The sequence below is a fragment of the Pipistrellus kuhlii genome, unplaced genomic scaffold (assembly GCF_014108245.1).
Source record: "Pipistrellus kuhlii isolate mPipKuh1 unplaced genomic scaffold, mPipKuh1.p scaffold_m20_p_16, whole genome shotgun sequence".
NCBI lineage: Eukaryota > Metazoa > Chordata > Mammalia > Chiroptera > Vespertilionidae > Pipistrellus > Pipistrellus kuhlii.
The window spans coordinates 4,155,529-4,180,701 of record NW_023425471.1 but is presented as its reverse complement, the minus strand read 5'-3'; the positions used below and the strand labels follow the sequence as shown (position 1 = coordinate 4,180,701).

The 25,173-nt window shown below is 39.8% G+C and overlaps 1 protein-coding gene across 3 annotated transcripts in view; it reads right to left on the bottom strand.

Annotated features, from left to right (window-relative positions):
- Nucleotides 1–3,277: 3,277 nt before the first annotated feature.
- REPS2 (RALBP1 associated Eps domain containing 2) overlaps nt 3,278–25,173 on the bottom strand; it is a 173,334-nt gene continuing 151,438 nt past the window's right edge. For all 3 annotated transcript variants that reach the window (XM_036439750.2, XM_036439751.2, XM_036439752.2), the window contains 4 exons: nt 15,442–15,525; nt 14,230–14,375; nt 9,354–9,459; nt 3,278–5,264 (listed from right to left, as the gene is read on the bottom strand). In XM_036439750.2, the coding sequence (XP_036295643.1) occupies nt 5,196–5,264; nt 9,354–9,459; nt 14,230–14,375; nt 15,442–15,525 (405 nt within the window). In that variant the 3' untranslated portion in view covers nt 3,278–5,195. The remainder of the gene's footprint in view (nt 5,265–9,353; nt 9,460–14,229; nt 14,376–15,441; nt 15,526–25,173) is intronic.

Sequence of the window (25,173 nt, the reverse complement as noted above, 5' to 3'; positions counted from 1 at the left end):
GGACCTTTTTTTTGAAGGGATTAAGCAACCGGTGAATGATACTCTCTCGTTGATGTTTCTCTCTTCCAAATACGGACAATAAATATACTGACACCAAGACTCCATAAAAGCCACAATTAGTTACCATATATTTATTTTTAACATAGCACCCCAGTTTCACATCATGTACATTTTCCAAAGCTGGAGATTCTTAACCTATTATGTTCTTCACATACTTTCCAACAAGTGTGAAAAAGAGGCAGTAAATGTTAGCTGGAATCTACAAGTCACAATCCAAATACAGGATACCGTATGTTTATTTACATTTAAGATCAATATAGATAATATTCCCAGTGCTTAGCAAATGAATGAGACTGTAGCTGAGTAAAATATTAACACAACTTATTAGCACATACTCATGAAAACACAGAAGGCATAAAATATATACTTTACTGTTACTTGTTTTACTGTTCAATGTACCTGTCATGAAAAAATATAGATTTTTTACTTTCAAGGTTAAAATAGACCATCAGCTCATTCTCTCTTTTGGCCCATTGCTACGAAAACTAAAGTGGCTCTTCCCTCCTGTGGCTCACTTGAACATATTTGGCCTAAAGAAAAACAGAATGGTAGTGCTAAAGAAAAAGGTACACCCAGTTGCCAGGGTGGGTGCAACTGAATCCCTCACACAAGTTGCCTTAAAACAAAACAAAAGAACACAATTCAGTTGATCTAATCATAATATAATGAGTTTATTGTGTCAACTGTTCCATCCCTAGGGCATAGTGGAGCTATGTTTCCTTACTGTAGTCCCCAAATTCCAATTCATGCCAATGTCCTCTGGTCTTCAGAGTCATAAACCCACTTTTTCCAATCTCACATAGCCATAAATTTAGCTTAGTGTGAGATAAAACTCACAAAACATGAAAAATGAACACCCCTCAATTGTTAAAAGCAGACCAAGGCTTCTATAACTTGAACAAGTCATCTCAATGGAAACCCTGCAATGTCTTTTAGAAACGGTTCCTTTAATATCATGTGTGTTAGTCAATGTAGAAAATAATCACAGAAGCTTAAAAGCAACAATATACCTGGAATGTCTTGCTCACATTAACAGACTGATGTTTCAAGGAACACTTGTAAGTCAGCCTCTCAAAGCCTATTTTTGAGGAGGGAAGCAGCTCTTAGAATCTGCTTGTATTGCTTTTAAAGTCTGGCCCTCTATGTCTACTGTTCTTATAGTTGCTCTTGGGAGGGTCCATAACTAGATGCATTTCTCAACACAAACAAGCAAAGTAGGGTGGCTCATAGAGTAAGTCTCACACTCAAATATCCATTAATGATTTATCTGTTGGCATTGGCAGGCACCTCCCCTTAGCCTGTGCCAAAACAGAAGCAAGATATGCCATCTCAGGAATCCAAAAACTCCAATGTCTACTTTGTTCCACACTAAGTCATGGTACAAAAAGAATCATGACAAGAACACCAATAACTGAAGTGTAAATTCAAGTAATCCTTTGATTACAGTTTTAAAAATGTACACTTAAAACAGAATAAACCAATTGGAAAGAGAAACCAAAGTTAGTACTGTTCTATTTAACTAAAAACAACTGATATTTCATTTTGTTCACACATTCATAATTTTCAAGCTACAACCTACTGAGTACTACTTGTCAATATGGAAAGAACTGGTTGCTAAGATATTTGAAAATCATTTTTTATATGTTTAGAATCACATTTCCCTTGGCGATATCTAGCCAGGAGGTGTGATTCTAGTTTGTGTTGAACAAATGTTTTTAGCTCTAAGGTGTTATACTGTAATTGAAATTTTCAAACTACTGCTTAGAAGGCATTTGCAAGAGCTTGCCTTAACTGCAAAAAAAAAAACACATCCATTCCAGATTACTTTCTTATTGATCTTCTGAATACACATCTATTATTACCATGAGTGTGATATCATTTAAGAAATAGACAATATCATTTAGAAACAGACTATAGAATCAAGTCACATATGAAGAGAAGGATGCTTTATGATAGCTTAGACATTGGTATAAATCAAAGGAAAACTCATGTTTTTGATTACTTGCCCTATGCTGAAATTGAACATTTGCAACCAAGTAACATAAGATATACTGAAGAAAACTAACTTACTACATATTGAGTTCATTTCTGGTTTATTTAAAAACAAACTCCCATAAGGAATACAGGAATGGAATCCATTCAAAGCAACAGCTCTCAAAAGTTCTGCCAAAAAAACTCAGAGTAACTTATTGCATCATGAAAGGTGAGGTGTTCAAAAGAACAAATAGTTAATCATATTCTTTCCCTTCATATTTTTTTTGCTTCAATCCATGAGAAACATCTAGAACTAATATCATTAAAACATGTTTTAATATTTTAAGATTAATTAAGTACATAAAATTCAACAAGGTAAATAGAAGAAATCTTCTAATCTGTTTTTAATATTACTAGAGGATCAAGGAGTTAACTCAGAATCTATAAATCAGGTGGGCATCCCAACTCTGCCACTAAATCTGTGGATCCTTGGGCTAGGAACTGTGGTTTCTCAGGGTCTTGAATTACATAAGCAAACAGCAAGAGATGGGTACAGGTCCTCAGAGGTCAGACATCTTAATTCTCCAATGACAGTAAAATGGGCATAGCTTCCAGCTAAGCTATCTCCTCTCCCAATCAGGCCTAAAGCACTTCTCTAATATTAATAAAGCAGTTTAATCTTTCCAATTAAAGCAAATATCTGCATTGATGACAACACGTGCCTCTATTTCAGATCTACCTTTGGGTTTTGTTCCATGTCTACTGGATAGGGAGGTGACAAAAGCAATATGCCATAAACAAGAGACACTAAGGTATCTAATAGGCCCACTATCAACTCCTACTGTACTTTCATCCTTGGGACTACGGGACATCTATGAAGGACCACCACTTACCAACAAGGTTATTAAATCCCCGCAGATGGGGGCAACATGGCCTTCTGTCCACAGAACTCTGCCCAACAAGCAGATCTAATTTTGGAGTAGTTTTATAGAAGAGGTCACTAAAAATCCAGTCAAGAAAACTGGGTATAGATATTATTGGTATGTGCTTTAATGAAATGTCTATCTTAAAATATTGGTGAGGCTATGCAACTCATGGAGCTTTGATTGTCTGATGCAAGTTTTTTCCCTTAATGAAAACCAAACCAACTAAACAAAATCCCAACCCAATTTGGCTTGATGGGGGAAAATGTCAATATTTTTTAAAAGTACATCATATAACATTCCTTGGTTTATATGTCTGTTTAATGTATATGAAGTGCTATCTCGAGTGAATGTGTATATACTGGAAGATTACGGGATAAAGTGCATAGGCTATTCTCTCCTGGATTTAATGAAACAAAAGTCAAACATGCTATAAAATGTCTGCAACAAGGACACTATTGATAAAAATTTGTTGCAGTCCCCAGAACTGAGAACATGGGGAAAAGGTTAATTTTGCACTGACCCATTCATGACCTCAGGAAGGGTTTAAACTGATTCTGAACCCTTTCTGCAGAGACCAAAAGGGGAAGGAAAATGTATGAAATAGAGAAAGACTTCAAGATTTCTGATTTTTAAAATCAAGCCAATTCAAAAACCTTTAATATGCACAGAACAAAATCAACAATTTGTTTTTTGTTGGAAAAACATCATCTGTTTAAGCCTTATTTCTGTCATTAAGCCATTGATAAAGCTTGACAATGGAATAAGGAAACATTAAATAAACTCCTACTTTTCTAAAAGCTGTCAACTCTATTGAAGTCAAAGACAATCTCACAGCTATAAACCTTTCCAAATCACTTCAAAAAGGACCGTAGGCACACCCCACCCCTCTATTCTAAGAATGGGTAAAGCAGCAAAAGGCGTAAGAGACAGCTTTTCTTGCCATCAGTCTCTCAAAGTGATATTAAAGCTGATGTGCCCTGATCCCTGTGAGGGTTGGACAATTCCCATTTTCAACTTGAGTTTTCAGGTGAAGCAGCAGTTATCAGAATTTCTATAGGATACTGACTTCTGCAATTTGAGATCACTGTTTTACCTCACTTACACTGGAGTCAGTTGGGCCCTTCGTCACTACACATAAACCAATCACTTCCTAAGAGTATGCTTAACATAGAACCAAATACTTATATATCCAGTGTCAGAATTGGATTCTTTTCATTATTTCTTCACATCCAATATACTCATATTCCATGTTACAATAACAAAGACAAAAAAATTACTAGAGATTGAATAGTTAGTAACAACCATTTTCCCTCTTCTTTCCCAGTTTGAATACCTGGGTTCCAACAACAAATGTTTATCAATCCAAACAGTCTCATCAGCCTTTCATATTTGATGGGTAGTTTCCAAATTCATGCATTTACAGATATGTTTTCCCATGCAGGATAAAAGTAAGAGATCTGACAACTATTTTAATATGATTAGGAGAAGCAGTAAAAGTACATTGCTCTTGCCTAAAAATTTACATGAAAAGACTGAGTTATCTGGGTTGACAGCCTAGCTAAGCCAAGTTAAATAGATCACTGACAAAACTTCCACTTTACAGAGGTTTAAAGACTGAGTAAGTCTTTGACATTCAGTAGAAAACAATAATTATATATTACTTATAGCTAGATAAAATCAAAATGGCACTAGATAAGCAAATTTTGGCATATGGTGATAGAGGGCACAGTGCCAATCTAAATCTGAAGCTTTTGTTTTATTTTATTTTATTTTATTTTATTTTATTTTATTATAATCACCATGCCAAAGTTAGAATTCCAATTATTCAGGAAACTAACCTACTGTACATGATATACATACAAAAGTAAAACAAGCATCCTAAAGGTACTGGATTATAAGGTCTTTACAAATCATAAATTCTTTAAATAAATAATGCTCTACATTGTCATTTGCTAGAAAGTTGATTTTTGCTAAGGAGCAACATTTAACATCTCAAGAAAGTAATGAAGAATGAGAGAGAAAATTCCACTGATAATTACAATTTCAAGTGTGATAATCAGTTATATATTTTCATCACAGCAAAGTACACAAGTGTAAGAGTAAAGGTGACATGGATTCTATCCCACTGCTCACAGCTTTTTGACAGTCAGACATCTATGACAAGTAGTTGGTTTGAAACAGTTAAAGGAAAGATCTTGGCAGAAAAGGTCACCCGCTATTACTTGGATCTTGGGGTCACAACACGGTGACTGGACGAAGTTGTTCCAATTGGTTTTCCAATGCAATCCGTTCTTGATGAACCTCCTGAGTTATATAAAGCAGAGAAAAGAGGAAAAAAGCAAATGGGTCATTTCCTGGGTTCACCCTTAGTTCATGAGATATTAAAAAAGAATATAACTGGACCCATAAAGACTTAAGTACCGTATAACTCAAGGACGTGTGTACTGGAAGGTATCATGTTTATAGCTGGTGATTAGTCAAAGGAAGCTTCAGATTTTGAAATCTCTTAACTTTTTTTCTGAGGATGATGAAATGGAACTGACTGACACACATAGACACCTGCCACAATCTCAATCTCACCTTCGGTTTTAACAGGATCAGTGACTGGCAGAGAATAATGTAAAACATTACAAGATTGATTAGGAAGTGAGTAGAAAAGCAAAAGTAGCCGAAACCGGTTTGACTCAGTGGATAGAGCCTCGGTCTGCGGACTGAGAGATCCCAGGTTTGATTCTCGTCAGGGGCATATACCCTGGTTACGGGCACATCCCCAGTGGGGGGTGCACAGGAGGCAGCTGATCGATGATTCTCTCTCATCAATGTTTCTAACTCTATCCCTCTCTCTTCCGCTCTGTCAAAAATCAATAAAATATATTTAAAAAAAGAAAAAAGAAAGAAAAGCAAAAGTAGACTCCTAATACTGAGAGGTGAAGCCATCATGGACTTAACTTCTATTCAATCTCTTGTTTCTAATCCAACACCATACTCAGTCAGATTAGAGGGATGAAAAAGTACACTTGGATGGCCCTCTACCAAAGTCTCATCTAGGCTGCTGGGCAAAATATGGCTTGAGGTATGACTTCTGGGTGAAAGGCAGAAAAGAAGATCAGCAAAATGCTATTTGGGAATTCATTTTTTTCATCCCTAAAACAGATTTTTTGGCAGGGAGAGAGGGAGACACACAAAGGCATTCTTAGCATTTATTCACCCACCCTCCTACCCACCCATCTAACAATCTGGGATTTATCTACTACTGGCCAGATTCTGCTCTAGGTGTGATCATACCAGCAAAGAACAAGACAGATCATACAATGAAATATTATTTAGCCACAAATAAGAACGAAATCCTGCCATTTGTGACAACATGGATAAACCATGCAGCTATATGCTAAGTGAAATAAATTAGACAGAGAGAGACAAATACTGTATGATCTCATTTATATGTAGACTCTAAAAAAGGCAAATTCATAGAAACAGAGTAAAATGGTGGTTGCCAAGGCGGGATGGGATAAATGGGGATTTCAGTTCCCTCCTACCATCTTTATTTATTATTATTATTTGTGTATGTGATAAGAACACTTAACATAAATCCTACCCTTATAGCAAATTTTTAATAAACATATTACAATAAAGCCTGAAGGAAAAAAACATAAGAGAGTATCTTCATAATTTAGATACAGGCAATGTTTCCTTGTATACGAAGAAAGTAATAATTATAAGAGAAAAATTATAAATTATACTTTATCAAAATTTCAAAATATTGTTCATGAAAAGACATGGTTAAGAAAATGAACAGGTAAAATAAAGGCTGGGGGAAAAGCATTCATAAAACAAAGCACTAAAAACTCAATTTTTAAAAGGGCCAAAATTTTGAAAGGGCACTTCATAAATATATGAATCACATAGAAAAGTGCTCAACATAAGCATCAAGAAGATGAGAAATTGAAATGACATCACCAGAGGACTGGCTAAAACTAAGAGTAACACACTAAATGTTGATGAGGATGTAGAACAATTGGAACTCTGCTATATTAATGAGGGTTAATACAAAATGCTCTAGCCACTTGGGAAAAACTCTAGAAGTTCTAATAAAACTAATCACATATAGTCACCACCTAACCTACAAACCCTAATCCTAAGTAGTTACCCAAGAGAAGTGAGAATGTATTTGCACACCAAGACTGATTGAAAATACCGTTTTATACAAAATAGCTCAAAATTGGAAACAGTTCAGGTGTCCATTATGTGACAATTGATAACCAAATCGTGGCATATTCACTCAATAGAATGCTACTCGTCAATAAAAAGCAGATTATTGACACATAAAGCAGTATAAATGAACCTCAAAACCAATATTAAGTGAAAGAAGTTTCACAGAAAAGTATATGTTGAGAGTGGGGTCGGAATTGATGGGGAAGGAGCAAGAGGAGGCTTTCCGGGATGATGGGAGTGTTCTGAATCTTAACAGGGGTTTGGGCTCTATAAGTGTATGCATTTGTTAAAATTTAAACAAATGTACCCTCGAGATTTGTGTATTCAATGTATATGAAATTTACATCATAAGAAATGACTGTAAAAATATTAAACTCTAGTTAATGCTATGCATGCTGGAATATTTAGAACACATTTACAGATCTCTTCAACTTACTTGAAAATATGTTAAAATGAGCCAAAACCAGTTTGGCTCAGTGGATAGAGCATCGGCCTGCAGACTGAAAAGTCCCGGGTTCGATTCCAGTCAAGGGCATGTACCTTGGTTGCAGGCACATCCCTGGTGAGGGGTGTGCAGGAGACAGCTGATGGATGTTTATCTCTCATCGATGTTTCTAACTATCTATTCCTCTCCCTTTCTCTCTGTCAAAAAATCAATAAAATATATTTTTAAAAGAAAGAAAAGAAAATATGTTAAAATAAGATGGACTATAGATAGAGGAATAGATAAAGGAATGGATAAGTGATAAAACAAGTATAGGAAAATGTTAATGGCAGAACCAAAGTGGTGGCTATAAAAGAATTTACTGTATAATTCTTTCAACTTCCTTGGAAGCTTGAGAATGTTCTTAATAAAATATCAAGGCAAGGGGGTTAAGAAAAGAGAAGTTAAAAAAGGAATAGACAACAGAGAATGCTAAAGAGGAAGCACCAGTGAAGTAGAAAAAAAAAATATGCCAGGTTTTGTTTTCCAAAAGCCAGTTAGAAAAGTGTCTTCAGAGGAGGGAGCGGCCAAGTGTGTAGAATTCTTTGGAAAAGTCAAATAATATTAAAACAGGCCCATTGGATTTGGCCATAAGAGGAGTGGAGTGGAGAAGAAGGAAACCACACTGAAGTGAAGGGAAAGAAATCTGTTGGTGAGGAAGCAGAGATAGTAAGTGGAAAGGACTCCTAAGAAACATGTCTGTGAAGGAGGCCAGAGAGACCAGCAGCAGCAGAAGAGGGATAAGGGAGCATGTTCATGTATGGATGGGAATGAGCCAATAGAGAATATATGTTTACTACTAAGTCCTAACCCCCAGTACCTGTAAGTATGGTCTTATTGGATAAAGGATCTTTACTTATTTAATTTATGTAAATGAGGTTATGTTAGAGTAGGCTGGGCCCTAATCCAGTTAACAGTGTCCTTATATTTAGAGGACACTATAAGAGAAGTTTGGACAGAGACAGACAGAGAGAAGGTCTTGTGAGAGTGGAGGCAGAAATCGGAGTGATGTGTCTGCAAGCCAAGCACTGCCAGCCCCCACCAGAAACTGGGAAGAAGACGGCAGGGTTCTCCCCTAGAGCCTCCCGAGAGTGAGCTTGGCTGTGATGACACCTTGATTTCAGACTTTTAACCTACAGAACTATGAGACTAGATTTCTGTTCTTTTACACCACCCACTTTGTAGTACTTGGATGTGGCAGCACTGCAAAACTAAAACAGGGGAGATTAATAATGAAGGGACACAGATGATAAGAACAGTGGTAATATCCTTGACAAGGTGATATGGAGCCATTTCCAAGGTACTGGGAGAGGGGCTGGCCTTTGATAGTATTAGGACCACCTTCCCCCATTGAAATAAGTATAGCATCATTCAGGGTAGACCTAAACAAGTAAGCTTTTATCCAGAACCTTCAGACTACAATGAATGCTTCAAATCGCCCTTGTAAAAGATTCTCTCTCCTTTTAACAAACACAATATGCCGCCTACATATTAAAGTTACTAGTCTTCCTCTAAGCATTCAAGAACCAACCCATGAAACTAAAATACAGCCATGTTCTGCCTTCCAAAAGGAGTTTGAGAACAAAGAAGCAAGTCTTAGCAACAGGAATGATGGTAACTGAACCAGATGCTCAGTTAATGGTCAAAACAACTAGGTGAAAGCCTGGTAATCCAAAATCAGAAAGCCCCTTCCTTACCTTGAGTTGCTGCTGGAGTTCACTGTTCAGCCGGGCCAGCACTGCATTTGCCTCTTTATTTTTGCGGATAGCAGTTTGAATAGCCTTCTTCTGTTTGGAAGACTGTCTACAAAAAGTACAAACAGTTCAATGAAATAAAACTTAGAGGTCTGGACCCTTGTCAAGACTGTCTGATTCATGAGAAGTGCTAAATTAACAAGGGGCTCCAAAAATAAAATCGTATGTACACAAGCAGGCAGGCAGACACACCCCAAATAAAACAAAGTTGTCAGGATGAATTATTGACACCTGAAGTAATTTCTATTTTATAACTTGAAGAAAGGCTGTGAATCTGAAAAGGCCTTTATAAACATTCTGCATTCCATTTATTCCAGGATATTTTAATAAGTATTTCTTCTGGACAAACCATATTAACTGCAATGCCCTTTTTGTGTAAGCATTAATGGCATTAAAAAAAAAAAAAAACCTGCAGGTGGCCGCCGTGAACTAGTCTGAAGGTAAAAATAGAACATTCTCTTTAGCAAAGATCCTATATTAATTTAACCAATCCCCATAACTCTCCTTTATGCCTTTATTATGAGACATGAATGCCTGAGTGTGAGTGAGCATGTGCATGTGCATACACCAGCATGTATATCTGTAGCACTTGAGAAATACACAGAAATGTTTCAATACTTGTACTTCCAAATTAAGTCAATAGTAAACTCATTCAATAGGTACAAATAAGTTGACTATATATCTCACTTTGTCCATTACAGTCTCTGCTTACACTGCTTGTCTGGCCCTAATTATTCTTAGCACCCCGTTCCTCCCTCAAAACTGTCCACAGTTGGGATAATAAATCAACATGGCTGTATAACCTACAACTTTATATTCCACAGCAAGAAATACTGAATATCATAGAGCAAAATGGCAATTTAAGTTCCCCTGAACAATATTTGTAATCATTGGGAGATGGGTTGTAGGCCAGAGAAACTCAACTGATATGCATTGTGACCACTGTAGGGATATGATTAATATTCACTGAGAATATCCTCTAAGCCAGCCACTCTGCTAATCTGTATAAGACATACATACTCCTTTCCCCAACAAATATGATGATTAATTTTTCATCCATATATATGCAGAGAAGGGGCTTCAAAATCTACTTTTTAAAATACATAGATTGGACTTCTGGTTTCAGGACAAGATGGAAAAGATATACTTCTCTCTATTCCTTCCAGTAAGTACATACAGTTAAAACCCTGGACATAATGTATAAAACATTATGGCTCCAAAAAGTGGAATGGAGAAGGCTAGGGAATTCAATACTCAGGGAATTGCAGTAAATTGTTGTTAATAATTTGTGTGTCTTGGGAGTTTGTGTTTGTTTGTTTTTTGTTTTTGTTGTTTTTATTGTTTTTGCTTCATAGATCCCAGACTGGATAGTGGAGAAGGAGGCAATTCAAAAATGGACAAAATAAATTGAACAAAATAGATGCAGAGACATAGAAGCATGTAACAGACTGTAGAATCTCAGAGGGAAGGCAGGGGAGGAGGGTGGGTGGGAAGAGATCAACCAAAGACCTGTGTGCATATGTGCATAACCCATAGGCACAGACAATAGGTGTTGAGGGCCTGGGGCAGGGGACAGGGGACAGGGGAGGGCTAGAAGTCAATGTGCGGGGAAAGAGGGCATATATAATACTTTCAACAATAAATATTTTTTTAAAAAAAACTACAGCTGTCATACTTAATGAAAAACTGAATGTTTTCCCTCTAAAGATTAGGACCAAGACAAGATTTCCACTTTCATGGCCATTTTCATGATAATATTAGAAATCCTAGCCAGCACAATAATGTGAGGAATGGTATTAAGGTACACATCTTGAAAAGAAATAAAATTGTCTCTATTTGCAGATGACATGATGGTCTATGTAGAAAATCCCAAGTAATCTACAAAATCCGCTAGAACTAATAAGTGATTTCAGTATGGATAAAAAGGAATTTGCAGGATGAATTAACATACAAAAATCAAAATAATTTCAACATACTAACAGTTAACACTTGCAAATCAAAATAAAAAATATGGTATGATGGGTGAGAAAGAAGCAATCACACGAGAAGTAAGAGAAGAGATCAGCAAGAGATCTCGAGAGAAGAGTTAAAAAGAAATCACACGAGAAGTGTTGGGGGAGAAGAGATCATGCAAGAAGAGAAGAGGGCACAAGAAGAGTTCAATGAGTAGGATCAAGTATCACGTGAAATGAGGAGGGTACAGGAGAGAGAAAGAGATCACGTGAGATAAGAGGAGTGTGAGAGAAGAAAAGGCAGTACAGGATAATGAGTGAAAAGAGATAACTCGATGAGAGAAAACAGGAGAAGAGCTCTGAGAGAAAAGAGCATGAGACAAGTGATCACATGAGATAAAAGGAGTGCCTTTCTTAACCAGTGTTCTGATAGAGAATTAAGAAAATAATTTGTGATTCTTTGCTCATTTTTCCAAAAGAGAATACAGAGTAAAGACCACTCTAGATGAAAAGGAGAGAGATTTACTTACTATAGACAATGGATGCCTAAGAGCATCAGAGCTTAATTCTTTCCCAGAACACTGGCTGAGACAGGATCATGTAGACTATCATGTGTATAGCTGTCTCTCTTCCTCAGGGCTTTAAAATTATTAATGCTAAGTCACTTATTACCACTTCAAAATAAACTGGTCTAAATAAACAAACAAACAAATAAACAAACTGGTCTGGGAACTAAAGTCAGTTGTATGAAGTTCCCAGACCCCAAAGCTTAAATCCCTGCCATTTATTGTACTATTTGTGTCACTGGTGAGTGCTAGTCTCTCAGCCTGACACCATGTGTTTACCTAACCAGTGAGAAAGGACCATAGTGAGGGACAGTCACTGAACAGGCAGATAAAATAGCTCCTTTCAGCAAGTGGTGCTGAGCCAACTGGACATCCATATCCAAAGAATGAAGTGGGACCCCTTCCTCATACTGTACACAACAATGAACTCAAAATTGACCATAGGCTTCAATCTACCCACAAAACCTGTTGCTTTTCTTAGTTACAAAAATAGTCATGGGGATGTAAGATGCGGCATAGGAAATACAGTCAATAATATATACAATAAAAACCCAGTGGTCATGATGTCGTAACGACCAAAGACCGGTCACCAGGAGGCTGAATGCCCAGCGAGGTGCACGTGGGTGGGCGGGGCTAGGAGCACAGCAAGATGTGTGGATGGTCGGGCCATGCAATTTCGCACGCTGGGCTTTTAGTATTGTAATAACTACATATGGTGCCAGGTGGGTACTGGAAATATCAGGGGAACACTTTGTAAAGTATATGGTTGGCTTACCACTATGTTGTATACCTGAAACTAATACAAAATAATATTAAAAGTAAACTCTAATTGAAAAAAAAAATAAGGGAAAAAACAACACCTGTTGTTTTTCTCTCCATAACAGTGTAAGGAGGAGAAAAATCCACAGCTGCAGCTGAGACCTGCAAGGTCCCTAGAGCAATTTCATTATGGATCTTGAGCATTTATGTGAGTGACCAGTCAGGCTCACTTGAAGCCACACACAGCAGCAGGTTTCTGCCCTCAACGCCTTGCTCAATTTCACAAAAGGGAAACTGAGGCAAGTGATAGCTTTTCTTAAAGCCAAAGCCTTCTGGAAAAGGACAGTATGTCCAGAGCATTGTTCTCTAAGTCCCCACCCTCCTTCCAAAGTCTGTTACAGCTGGCCAGATAGATATCTGGGATGCTCTACAGGTGATCATTCTATGCTTAGATGATCAATAACATAAACTCCTTATGAGGATTAAAAAGATAGCCCGGCCGGGGTGACTCAGTGGTTGAGCGTCGACCTATGAATTAAAAGGTCACATTCGATTCCCGGTCAGGGCACATGCCCAGGTTGTGGGCTCTATCACCAGTGTGGGGTGTGCAGGACGCAGCTGATCAAGGATTCTCTCTTATATTTGCTGTTTCTATCTCTCCCTCTCCCTTCTTCTCTGAAATCAATAAAAATATATTTTAAAAAAAGATAATATGGATGTCATGTACAGATAGGGAAAAGAGTCAATAACATTGTAATAACTATGTAGTGACAGATTGTTAATAGACATATTGTGATCAATTCGTAAGAAATATAAAGATTGAATCACTGCCAAAACCGGTTTGGCTCAATGGATAGAGCGTCGGCTTGGGGACTGAAGGATCCCGGGTTCGATTCCGGTCAAGGGCATGTACCTTGGTTGCGGGCATATCCCCAGTAGGGGGTGTGCAAGAAGCAGCTGATTGATGACTCTCTCTCATCGATGTTTCTAACTCTCTATCTCTCTCCCTTCCTCTCTGTACAAAATCAATAAAATATTTTTTTAAAGATTGAATCACTATGTTGTACACCTGAAATATAATACTGTATGTCAGTTATAATTATAATAAATTATTTTTTATAATTTTTAAAAAGATATCACATCTACTGAAAGTTGGGCCTGAGGGTCATGAAGCTATTTGCCATGGGGAAGCATGAAATAAGACAGGCAAAGAGAAAACTTCCATTTATATTACTGTCTTCTTCCTGAGAAAATGTGGGCCAGTACAAGGAAGAGAGGTCAGAAGAAGTGGAAGGGAAAAAAAACATACCATGGCCTTGTCCTCACTTGCCCTTTGTGTCAGGATATGTCCTAGAGCTTAGAAGTCTCTTTCTATGTGACTGGAAAATGGTAATCCCATCACAGAAATAAGTAAGGTAAAACTACATCCATAAAATCACACCCTTTTATGGTATGAGTATAAATGTAAACATCTACATTTACATATACATGAAAATTTAAAAGGAAGCCTCTGTCCTGCTCTCACTTATCTGTTTTACTTACTTCTGGACTGTTGGATGGGGTTTCATGGTTGCTACAGACACTGACCCGCCAACGGTAGTAGAAGGTTCTTGATTTTCTGTAGCTTGATTTTCCGGTCGTAATTTCCTACGGATGGGCTTTGATGGAGGCTGAGAGTATGGTGTGTCCTGCAGATTAAGAACAAAATTTAAAAAAAAAAAAAAAAGTTAAAAAATTAATTATTTTAATTATTCCCCTACCATGCCAATGTCCTATGTCCCTCTAAGCCAACCCAAGATCAGGCATGTGTTCTATTGAAACTCTGCATCCAACAATATGTGACTGATTCTCAGCTAGGTAAAAGTTAGAGGGACATGGGCATCAGATTTCAGTGGACTTTGTTTCATTCCTCCTTTTTTTATGCTTGCAGCCTATTATCTTTTTTGTCACCCAGAGGGACACAAGAATCAGATTTCAGGGGTCCACCAACTCTTTTCTTTCCTATTTTAAATGCCGTGTGCATCTCACAGCACAGAGCCTTTTCTACTGAAGAAAACTCACTCTTGCTCCACTTTGGGGCTTTTTGGAATATAGTTTTGAAGTTTGTAATGTTCTTAGTCATAAGTTAAGAATTCTCCTACCCCAGTTGCTACATGAAATCAAGCTCAAGAGCCATGGTGTCTTCTGGAAGGAGACAGTTGCCCTGATTCCTTGAAGGCCCCTGCTTTACCTGTGTTCCTGAGCCCAGAGCTCAATCTCTCTCATGAGAGAAGGACCTGAGAAAGTGTGGAAGGACAAGAAGAGGGTTGAGAAAATGAAAGGACACCACCATGAGTGAGTGGTGTTTACTGAGCAAATGACGCAGGACTCAGGTACGCACATAGGCTGAGGTGAAGATGCTGAGAAGCAGAAGAGACCACAGCACAAAGACAAGGATGGGAAGACTACCACGCCCCCAAAAAGGTACTCCTAGGGGCTTAGCAGTATGTGGGATTCTGAAAAAGGCATCTGTCCTTCCCTACCTCACCTCTTAGTCTTACTGACAGCAAAGCCGCCATACTTAGCTGGGAGGTTGAAGAGGAAAGTACAAACTGTGAGTGACATCAAGATCCAGCCCAGGAGTCATCTGGACCCCATCTTCACAAAGAACCCAAATTCTAGGAAATCTGGGTTGGTAGATGCGCTTACAGAGACAAAAAAGCCCCATGGAGGGCTCACAATGCCACCCCAGTGACACCCCTTTTCTGGCCTTACCTTCTTTGTTGGACTACTCTCTGCAGCTTGCGAGGGGGCTCTGTTCAGCTGGGGGTGTAGCTCGGCCTCAGATGCTTGTTCAGACTACAGCAAAATATGAGAGAGAGGATAAAAATGTCAAACCATAACCACCCAAATATATAAAGAGGAGCACTTAAGAAAACAGTCGCTTTGAGGAAATTGATTTAGACCAAGTTGCAACCAAGCATAGGCAAGTCTGCTTATCCTTGAGAAAACCTTCCAAAGACCCTACTCTTGCCTCCCACCCTTCCTTCTAGCATTGTTGAATCTTAGGGAAAGGAGTCAAAAGGATGTATTCTATAAGTGGACATATATATTCAAAAAAACTAACACTTCACAAGTTCAAACTGAAAATAACAAAGCTTACTGGGAAAACATAGGGCTGGGAAAGAAGTTAAAATTTTATCCCAGGCACTAACAAAAACAATAATCATAATTTAAAACACCGGAATTTCAAAGCATATATTAAATTCCTAATAAAGAAACATTCCAGTAGCTATGACTTCTTACCTTACATAAGGTAAGGGAAGGTAAGCATGATGATGGAAGGAGTAAACAGGGCTTTTGGCTGCTAAGTGATACAAAAGAAGGGCAAAGACTGCCCCAAACCCTTCTAGACAGAGCAGCCACCAAAGAGCCAAGCAGAAGACCCAGGGAGACTGTGTACCATGTCCCCTCATTCCCCCAGCCCCAGGCTGCTACATTCAGCTGTGCTAGAGCACTTTGTTTTCAGCTGCTACTGGCCAGGGATGCAAAAGAGTAACTTTGGGGGTAGGAGGAGCTTCATGCAAACCAAAGTAACAGCCACATTATACTGACATCAGTCATCTATTTACCCACAAACTAATCTGTGTTACTCAAGTACACATTACAGCATAAGAGCCAGCCTTAGTGTCGCCCCTTCATCCCTAACCTAGCCTCTTCTGAATGTGGCTTCTTTCTTCCTGACTCTGCTGAAATGGCTTGTATCTCAGGACACTAATGCTCTCCCATTTGGCTGATTCTAGTGGCCTCTTGCAGTATTCTCTAGATCAGTCCCTGGCATCTGATGAACTGTGATCTCCTACTAAAATCATTATCTTTCTTTCCTGTTGACTTCTCTTATTATTCCCCAGACGTAAGATTTCTCAAGGTTCTGTCATCAGTTACCTGCCTGATTTTTCCCTCCCTCTTCATTCTTCCCAGAGTAATCCCATCTGCTCCTACATTTTCACCACCCTATCTAGAAACCTTGGTTCAAAAACAACTCCCACCTATTCCAAGCCCATTTTACAAGGACTCAACATGCCCGATTTTTAGTTCCAACTTTTTCTTATAGTTTCCTCCTTTCCATTAAGCCTAACTGTATTATTATGACTTATTATTATTAGATACTGCAAAACACAGAACACTTACTATGTGTTACACCACATGTGTCAAACACAAGGCCCGCGGGCCAAATCCGTCCCGCCAGGCCTTGCAATGTGGCCTGCACCGCGCTGTCATCACTGCACTCCGCTGCGTTTCCATCACAATGACAGTTTATGGCTGTTCAGTAAACCATTTGGCCCGCGATTTAGGCTGGATTTTAGATTTTGGCCCCTTCTCTGATTGAGTTCGACACCCCTATTTACACGTTATTCTACAATAGGTGCTTTGCATGGATTATGTCATTTCATCATAGTTAATATCCCCATATTATTATTGAAAAAATTGAGGATTGAGAAGGAACTCACTCAAAATCAAACAAATAGAAGGGTCTGAACCCAGGCCTCAGCTCCTAATGCTAGGCTTGTTATAACCACTATGCTTTATATTTCCTGTGCCAAGAAATATCTATTGAACAGCTACTACAGGAAGACCCTACGCTGGCACTGGTATTAAAGGATGATCAAGCCCCAGAGGAGTTTGCTTACAAGGAGTTTGAAGTCTAGTGGGAAAGGCAGAGAAATGATGGGGCAAACATGCTTCAGTGGAATCAGGATGGTGGAAGGGAAGTGTGAGAGCTCCAGAAGCACTCAGCCTTCTGGGTCAGCAAAGATTCGGGTGAAGGTGATATCCCAGCTGAGATCTGAGTGATAAACAAGCCAACCAAAGGGGCACTACATTGGGATGGTGAGAAAGGAGGCTCAAAGCGCTTCCTATGCTCCAATACCCAGAATATCAGCCTGGAGTACCACGAGAACACTGAGGCCAATCATCAAGAAGGAAACCACAGGAAAAGCAGGTGTGAGAGGGAGCTCACTTTGAGGCCTACTGAGTTTGAAGCATGTGGGAAACATCCAAGCAAGCCTTGTAGGAGCCTTCACTGTCAGGAGTCTGGGGAATGCAGGCCCTCACCCACCTTCCTGGGGATTCTGACAAATGTCATCTTACTTGAAGATCTGCCAGCCTCCTGTCAGTTTTATTAATGGCTGAATGATGGCCCAGTAAACCCCCAAATGAAGGGTTTCCCATGAATTCTACTAAAGAATTACAAATTGGGCCCAAGGCCCTTTGTTGCCTTCTACCTGAAATCTATTGCTTGGAACACATGTTCTGGCCCCAAGCCTATGTGCGCAGTCCCCTGCAGGTACTTCAGGTGCACTGCACATTCCACCAGCCAAGCAGAGAGAAAAGAAAAGACAGAGCAGTCAGTCAATTACTCTGCCTTTCAATTGGTCAGCTCCCTTTTACTGCCAGGCAGACAGAGAGAAGCATTTTCCCTAAGGCTCTCTTTCCTATAGGGATGAATGAAGTCTACTTCTTGTGAAAATATTAAAAGAAATGATAAATTAGCCGAAACCGGTTTGGCTCAGTGGTAGAGCGACAGTCTGCAGACTGAAAGGTCCCGGGTTCGATTCTGGTCAGGGGCATGTACGTTGGTTGCGGGCACATCCCCAGTAGGAGGTGTGCAGGAGGCGGCTAGTCGATGTTTCTCTCTCATCGACATTTCTAGCTCTCTATCTCTCTCCCTTCCTCTCTGTAAAAAAACAATAAAATAAATATTTTTTTTAAAAAAGAAATGATAAATTGGATCCTCTTTTTTTAATGACGTTTCTGAGTATAACAGTAGTAGCTATGCTTGTCATTGCCTTCATTTTCTCTTAACCACCTCTAAAAACACAAATAACAATGGGTTGGGGATTGGAAAGGATAAGAAAGCAGTTGTGGGATGTGTCTGAATTTCTTCTATCATTTACATATATATCTTCCTGAAATGGCATACAGAGGCCTAGGTTTTCTAGCATATGACTAGTAACCAACATCTCCTCAGCATTATGTCAGGCTGGATGGAAGCATCAATCTCTGTACAAAGAAACTTAAGACCTCCGCACCCTTTTCTACTGGTCCATGAATGATTCTAAATGGGTCCATCTGTTGAACATACAAAGGAGTGAATCTCATGAGGAAACAGGAAGAGCCTGGAAAAGCAGAGCCTCACCAGAGCCAGAAATTATCTGAGGAAAAGAGATGGGGAAAGAAAACTAGCCTTGTATGGGGGGAGACTAAAGATTAGATTTAGACATGCAAAAGCCTTTCTTCCCAATAAACTATTTCACTTTCTTTCATGCAACGTAATATGAGGTTTACGTTAGACTTAGCAGCTGGAAAGCAGAACAAACCAGGGAGATTTCTTAGCTTTTCTTCATACTTTTCTAACTTAACAATTTTGGGAAAATGATAACCCATGAAAGCAGGGGGTCTCAGTGGCTCCCTTTTTCTTCCATGTATTGAAGAAAGGGGGGAGCAACTCTGCTATCATTATGGACAATATGCCCTTGTCCAAAAGTACAAGTTGTCTGAACTGAAATCCAATGCTTGAATCTCTTGAAGGAAACAAATGTTCAGATTAAAATTAATATTGCAAATGGTAGTGCTTCCCTCATGACTCCTATGTAACAGTATGCACCCAGCCAGGATGTGGCAACCCAGAAAAAAATGTACTTTTAGTCAAGAGCTCATTGAAATTTGAGCTAAGTTCCAATTTAAATATATATACATACATATATATATATATATATATATATATATATATATATATATATATAATATGTTAATATTAATAGTCCCCTACCCACAAAGGAAAAATACATTTAATTTGTATTTTTGTAATAAAAAGCCTGAATAGGTCACATGGATGTTGAGGTGCTGCCTCAAGATGTGGAAACTTGTTCTGGGCTTTTCCCAGTCCTATGGTTTATGGGACAACATGGCTCCTGCTCAGTTGGCTCTCCAGAAATGGACATGGCCCAGGGAGGCTAAGCATTTTAATTCTCTATCAGAAAAGGGGTTCATTCAGTTATTCAATTACATAGGTTTTTATTTCATACATCTGATGTGTCACTTTCCAAGAATCCTCATCTCAGGTTCTGGACCCCAGACAGACACCAGGCAAAGTGGTCCCGCCAAAAAAGGGGGAGCTAAAACACTTAGAAGAGAATCCTCCAGCCTTAGTCAAGCCTTCAGATGATTACAGCCTTGACCGACATCGTGCCTGCAGCATGAGAGAGTCTGAGCCAGAACCACTCAGATTAGTTGCTCCCAAATCTCCAACACAAAGAAACCATGAGCTTATAAATGTTAACTGTTTTAGGACTCTGAAAAAAAAATACTCTAGTATGTCTACAATTATGGGCCTAGTAGTGTGGAATAAGGATTAGTGGTAAAGAATGGGAGAACTGAAGCTGAACAGTGGGAGTGGAGTAGATCATTCATGGTCTTACAGATCATTGCCCTGAATTGTCTATGAGCCACTCATCACCATGCCCTGCTTCTATGCTCTTCCCTACACTGCAGGGAGTAGAAGCCTGACAACCACATTTTTAGAATCTCCTTTAAACAGAGGTCCTTGTTACTACTGAGACTCATGCACATGAAACCAATAAGGTAGTCTGAGCATCTTCAGCTGTTTCCTTCAGTTCTTACAATATCTTAACTTTCAGAAAGTACCACAGTCCTTGAATGAAACCTCTTCCAGTGTGAAATACCTAGAATGGATTCTGTTTTCCTAAGTAGACTTTAGCTGATACATCCCTATTCAGGATTTGAACTTATTCTGAGGGTCATGCAGGCAAATGGATTGGGAGCAATCCATACTAGAGGAAAGGGAACTCAATTAGAAGGCAAAAGAAGAAAACAAGATAAGAGATGATGGTCCTTTAAGCCAGTCGGATGGGAGTGGAATAAGCAGATTTGAGAGTGGCTTAGATTGGAGACTGTATACATCCTTGGTAATTGGTGTAATGTGCTAAGTGAAAGAACAATGACATAAAGAATCAAGGTACTTAGACAATGGGTAAATGGTTTAGAGAGAAAATAATTTAAAGCAATGGGGAAGAAATGTGCCGGCATAGTAACTGAGGAACATTAAGCAAATTCATCACAGAGCAGTGCTAGGCCAACACCAGTTCCATAAATTGCCTAGAGCAGGGACTGGCAAACTTTTCCTATAAAGAAACAGATATTAAATATTTTCAGTTGTCCAGGCCACTCAATCTCTGGGTCTCCAGGTCTCCATTGCAATTTTGCAATCCTGCCCTTGAGTGCTAAGCAGCGCAGGCAATACAATGAATTGGGTGGGGCTGTGCTCCAACAAACTTTATTTACAAAAACAGGTGGTGGGATAGATTGGCATGTGGTTCATAGTTTGCCAGCCCCTGGCCTAGAGAGAAAAGGTATCACAAATAAGCTTCGGGTAAGAAACACCACACAGTCTATCTCCGTCTTAGAAATTCATAAAGCACATAGCACATCACCGGCTCTGAAATCCTATGAGGTAAAGGAAGCCCATGACTTTGCTTAGCCCAACAGTTCCCAAATTTATCTAGAGTCCACTCCTTATTCTCACGTACCTTCTATTAACATGTAGCAGAATAATGTTCCGTGGAACACATTTTGGGAAACACTGGACCATAGGCTGGGTTTAAGAGGAACAAAGGGAAAATATTCCATTTTATCTGAATGCCAAATGACATGTTCTACACCAATCCTTCGAGAGGAGCGTTCTCCACAGCGGTTGGCAGATCCAGCTCCAGGCGCCCCTGCTGTACATACCTCCCACTCTCGCCTTGGCCAAGAGCGTAAGGCAGGGTGATGATGGGGTTGCTGCCTGGCAAAAATGGGCTCCCTTCCCTCCTCCCAACCTCTCCTCCCTCCCTTCTTCTCTGCAGTAGCAGCTGTTGCTCCTGCTGCCAGCTATTCTGCATGAATTTATTTACTGGGCTCTTTTTAAAACCTTCTGGACACAAACAATAAAAATTATTCATTTTAATAGTTAAAGCATATGAACACAACACTGATAAATTATGGCTTTTTTTTTAGTAGCTTAAAAACAAAACATCTCAGATCCAGTCCCACCCAGGCAGGCCAGTTTTACAAAGGTCCCATAGCGCCCATCTGAGTCCAGGTGCTCATCACACCTCCTGCCTGGGCCACTGCAAAAACATCAGTGGTCTTTTTCCTTCCTTCAGCCACCATCCCCCAGTCCAATCCACCCTGCACACCACTGAGGAACTACTTTGTAAAGCACCTTCTCATCAAAACACATTTTCTCAGAGACCCTCAATGGGTCCCTAAGGCTTATGGCACACAACACAATCCCTCAGCCAATTAAAGACCTTCCATCATCTGGCTCCAATTTACCTCTGCATCACAATTGCGTTAGCTCGCCCAGATGGAACCCGCTCCAGGCACATTTTTTACCTTAATCTTCAAACACCACAGAAGTTTCTTCCCAATTCAATTCCGTTTGTTCTAGACCATTTAGCCCAGTGGATCCCAAATACAGCTGCACAGGAGAATTATCTAGGAAATTTTTATAAATTATAGACTTTCAGATACTACCCCAGACTTCTCTAATTATAGTCTCCGAAGGGTGGAGCATTAGAAACTTCTATTTTAACAAGCTCCCTGGCTGATTTTTATGAAGCCAGCCCAGATCAACTGGGAGCCCGTGATGGTCCAAACCCTTCATTTAAGAGATGAGAAAACCAAGTATCCAAGGTCCTAGCCCTGAAAGGGCCAAGAGTGCTCTAGCAAAAACTAACTAGGATTCTCAATCGTTTGCCTGCCTATTTGCCGTGGAGGAAATAGAGGGTGTGTGCAATACTGTTCCGTAAGTAAATAATTGAAGCTAAGCAAAATCTTCAGCAATAAGACTTGTTTAAAAGTCCAATCTGCAACTAAGAATCAAATCTCATTTTTAAAAAAATAAGTAGTCTAATCGCTGAACTAATTGCTAAGGTGTGTATAATTGATGAATTTTTAAAAATTCGTAATGTTGATGCAACTGACAGATTAGAAAAAAAGAAGAAAAAACAAACCTCAAACTACATTTATCACCCAAAAGTCCAGGCAGATCCTAAGTCCAGGAATCACAAAGGCAGGAGCTAAATTCTAGGGCCTAGGCAGATGAGCAGACAATCCTCTACAGTAGGGGTGTCGAACTCAATCAGAGAAGGGGCCAAAATCTAAAATCCAGCCTAAATCGCGGGCCAAATGGTTTACTGAACAGTCATAAACTGTCATTGTGATGGAAATGCAGCGGAGTGCAGTGATGACAGCGCGGTGCGGGCCACATTGCAAGGCCTGGCGGGACGGATTTGGCCCGCGGGCCTTGTGCTTGACACATGTGCTCTACAGCCTCTAGGGAATCTCCAGCATCTTACTGGTATTCTAACTTTCAACTAACCCCCATTTCTGCTAGGTAAGGGCACACTAGAAAGCCATGTGGTCAAGAACAGGCATAGAAGATGCAACACCAATGGCCAGCATCACACTGCCCACAGCAAAACCCATTACTCCCCAATCAGTCTCAATAAGGAATCCTTAGGACTGAATTCTCTGTAAGAACAACTACCAAAACCCATGACCAAAGTCACCTGTAAGAGACAGAAATAGAGCTGAAGTATAAGCACCTATAGGGTAGGATCTATGTCCTGTTTCATTGTCGTTTTCCTCGTGCCTAATCTGATTACCAGCAAAGAGCAGGCCTTCTGACCAATGTGAGCAATGAGCTAGTAATGAACCCTACACTGTTTTGTGCTCCAGAGGACAAGTCAAAAATCCATCCCACTGTAACTGGAACCATGGAGCAGAGCAGTTACAGGACACAGGCTTTGAAATCAAAACCCAGGCTTTACACTTGCTTGGTGCATAACCTGAACATGTGCTTAACCTCTGAGCCAAAATTTCATGGTCTGAGAAAGGGTATAATCCACCTAAACTCCCAACATTATGAAGGTTAAGTGAAAAATATGTCTGCAGTGTAAAGCACAATATATAGTATCTGTTCAATAATGGCAGCTACTATCATGGTCAGAAGTAAAAGTACAATTGGTATTATCACTCTCTATGTCCAGGAGTTTGTCCACATCAATTTCCAGCTCGAGGATCTCCATTTCCTGATGCCCGACCCTGCTGGCTGTGAGCATTCGGCTGGGGTTAGCTGGTGGCTGGGTTCTACTCCGCAGGACTCCGTGGTGAGGGCTGCGGCAGTGGGGTGCCTGGGGGCAGCTCAGCATCCAGAATCTGCTGGGATCTGCTGGCTGACTGTTACAAACCCTCTGAGGCCTTCATCTCTGGCCTGCTGGACAAGATCCGGGGCATGCAGAAGCTGAGCACACCCCAGAAGAAGTAAGGGTCCTCAACCCAGGTGAACGGTGGCTCCCACAGGACAATCGCTGCCCCCTGACCTCGTAGCAACAGCAATACCAAGGGGCCCTGCGGCCAGGCCTGGTGCCATGAGCAGGGCTCCCTGTGCCCCTCACTTAGGGGCCTCTTCCCTGCCCCTTGTTTTCCATTTTGGGTTGTTTTATTTTTATTAAACTGATGGGACTTTTTGTGTTTTTATATTGACTCTGTGACGTGGGCCCTTTAATAAAACTAGGATATGCCTTTGATGAGAAGAGAAAAAAAAAGTACAATTGGTTTCCCAGACATAGGATCTGCTACTGAAAGTAGCAACCAATTCAATATAAGGGACTTTTCCCCACTTGCCAAAATATTAAAGCCTAAACAGAGAAAATGCTGACTCCAATTTAATTATAAGCAGATCTACTATAGCAGGTTACCCACAATCCAAACTTGTGGTACTTGATATTTTACTACCACCGTGTTTCCCCGAAAATAAGACATCCTCCGAAAATAAGACCTAACGCATGGAAAAATAAGACATCCCCTGAAAATAAGATCTAGCGCATCTTTGGGAGCAAAAATTAATATAAGACACTGCCTTATTTTCGGGGACACAGGGTATCAATAGAAGAGGAAGAAATTTTCAAAAGTAAAAGCCCTTTCAGATCTCATCCTGACTGCTTCAGCACCATCTCAGGCAGTTTTCACTGAATGTCTCTGGTGGCCCCTACAACTGGCCAGTCCAGACAACCAGGGGAACAGTGACAGAGGAGCTCGGGGACAATGCTGATGGATATAAATAATCAGTAACTATAATGGGCAACTAATCCATGGATACAGCAATGACACATCACAATCCCTTGGGGATTCCTGGAACCACTGGATTATGGACAACATCCATGTAACAGACTTACTGTTACAACTATAGGACTATGGGCACTATATTTTGGTCTAAAAGACAAATAGTTTTGACCGTGACTAGGGTTTTGTTCTTCCTGTTCCAGTTTCTAGTAATAGAGCAGAGACCCTCTACTCATCACATACTCAAAGCCATATTATAATGCCACTTGCCGAGCCAACAGCATGGACTTCACAGAAATGGTGATCTGTGGTAGG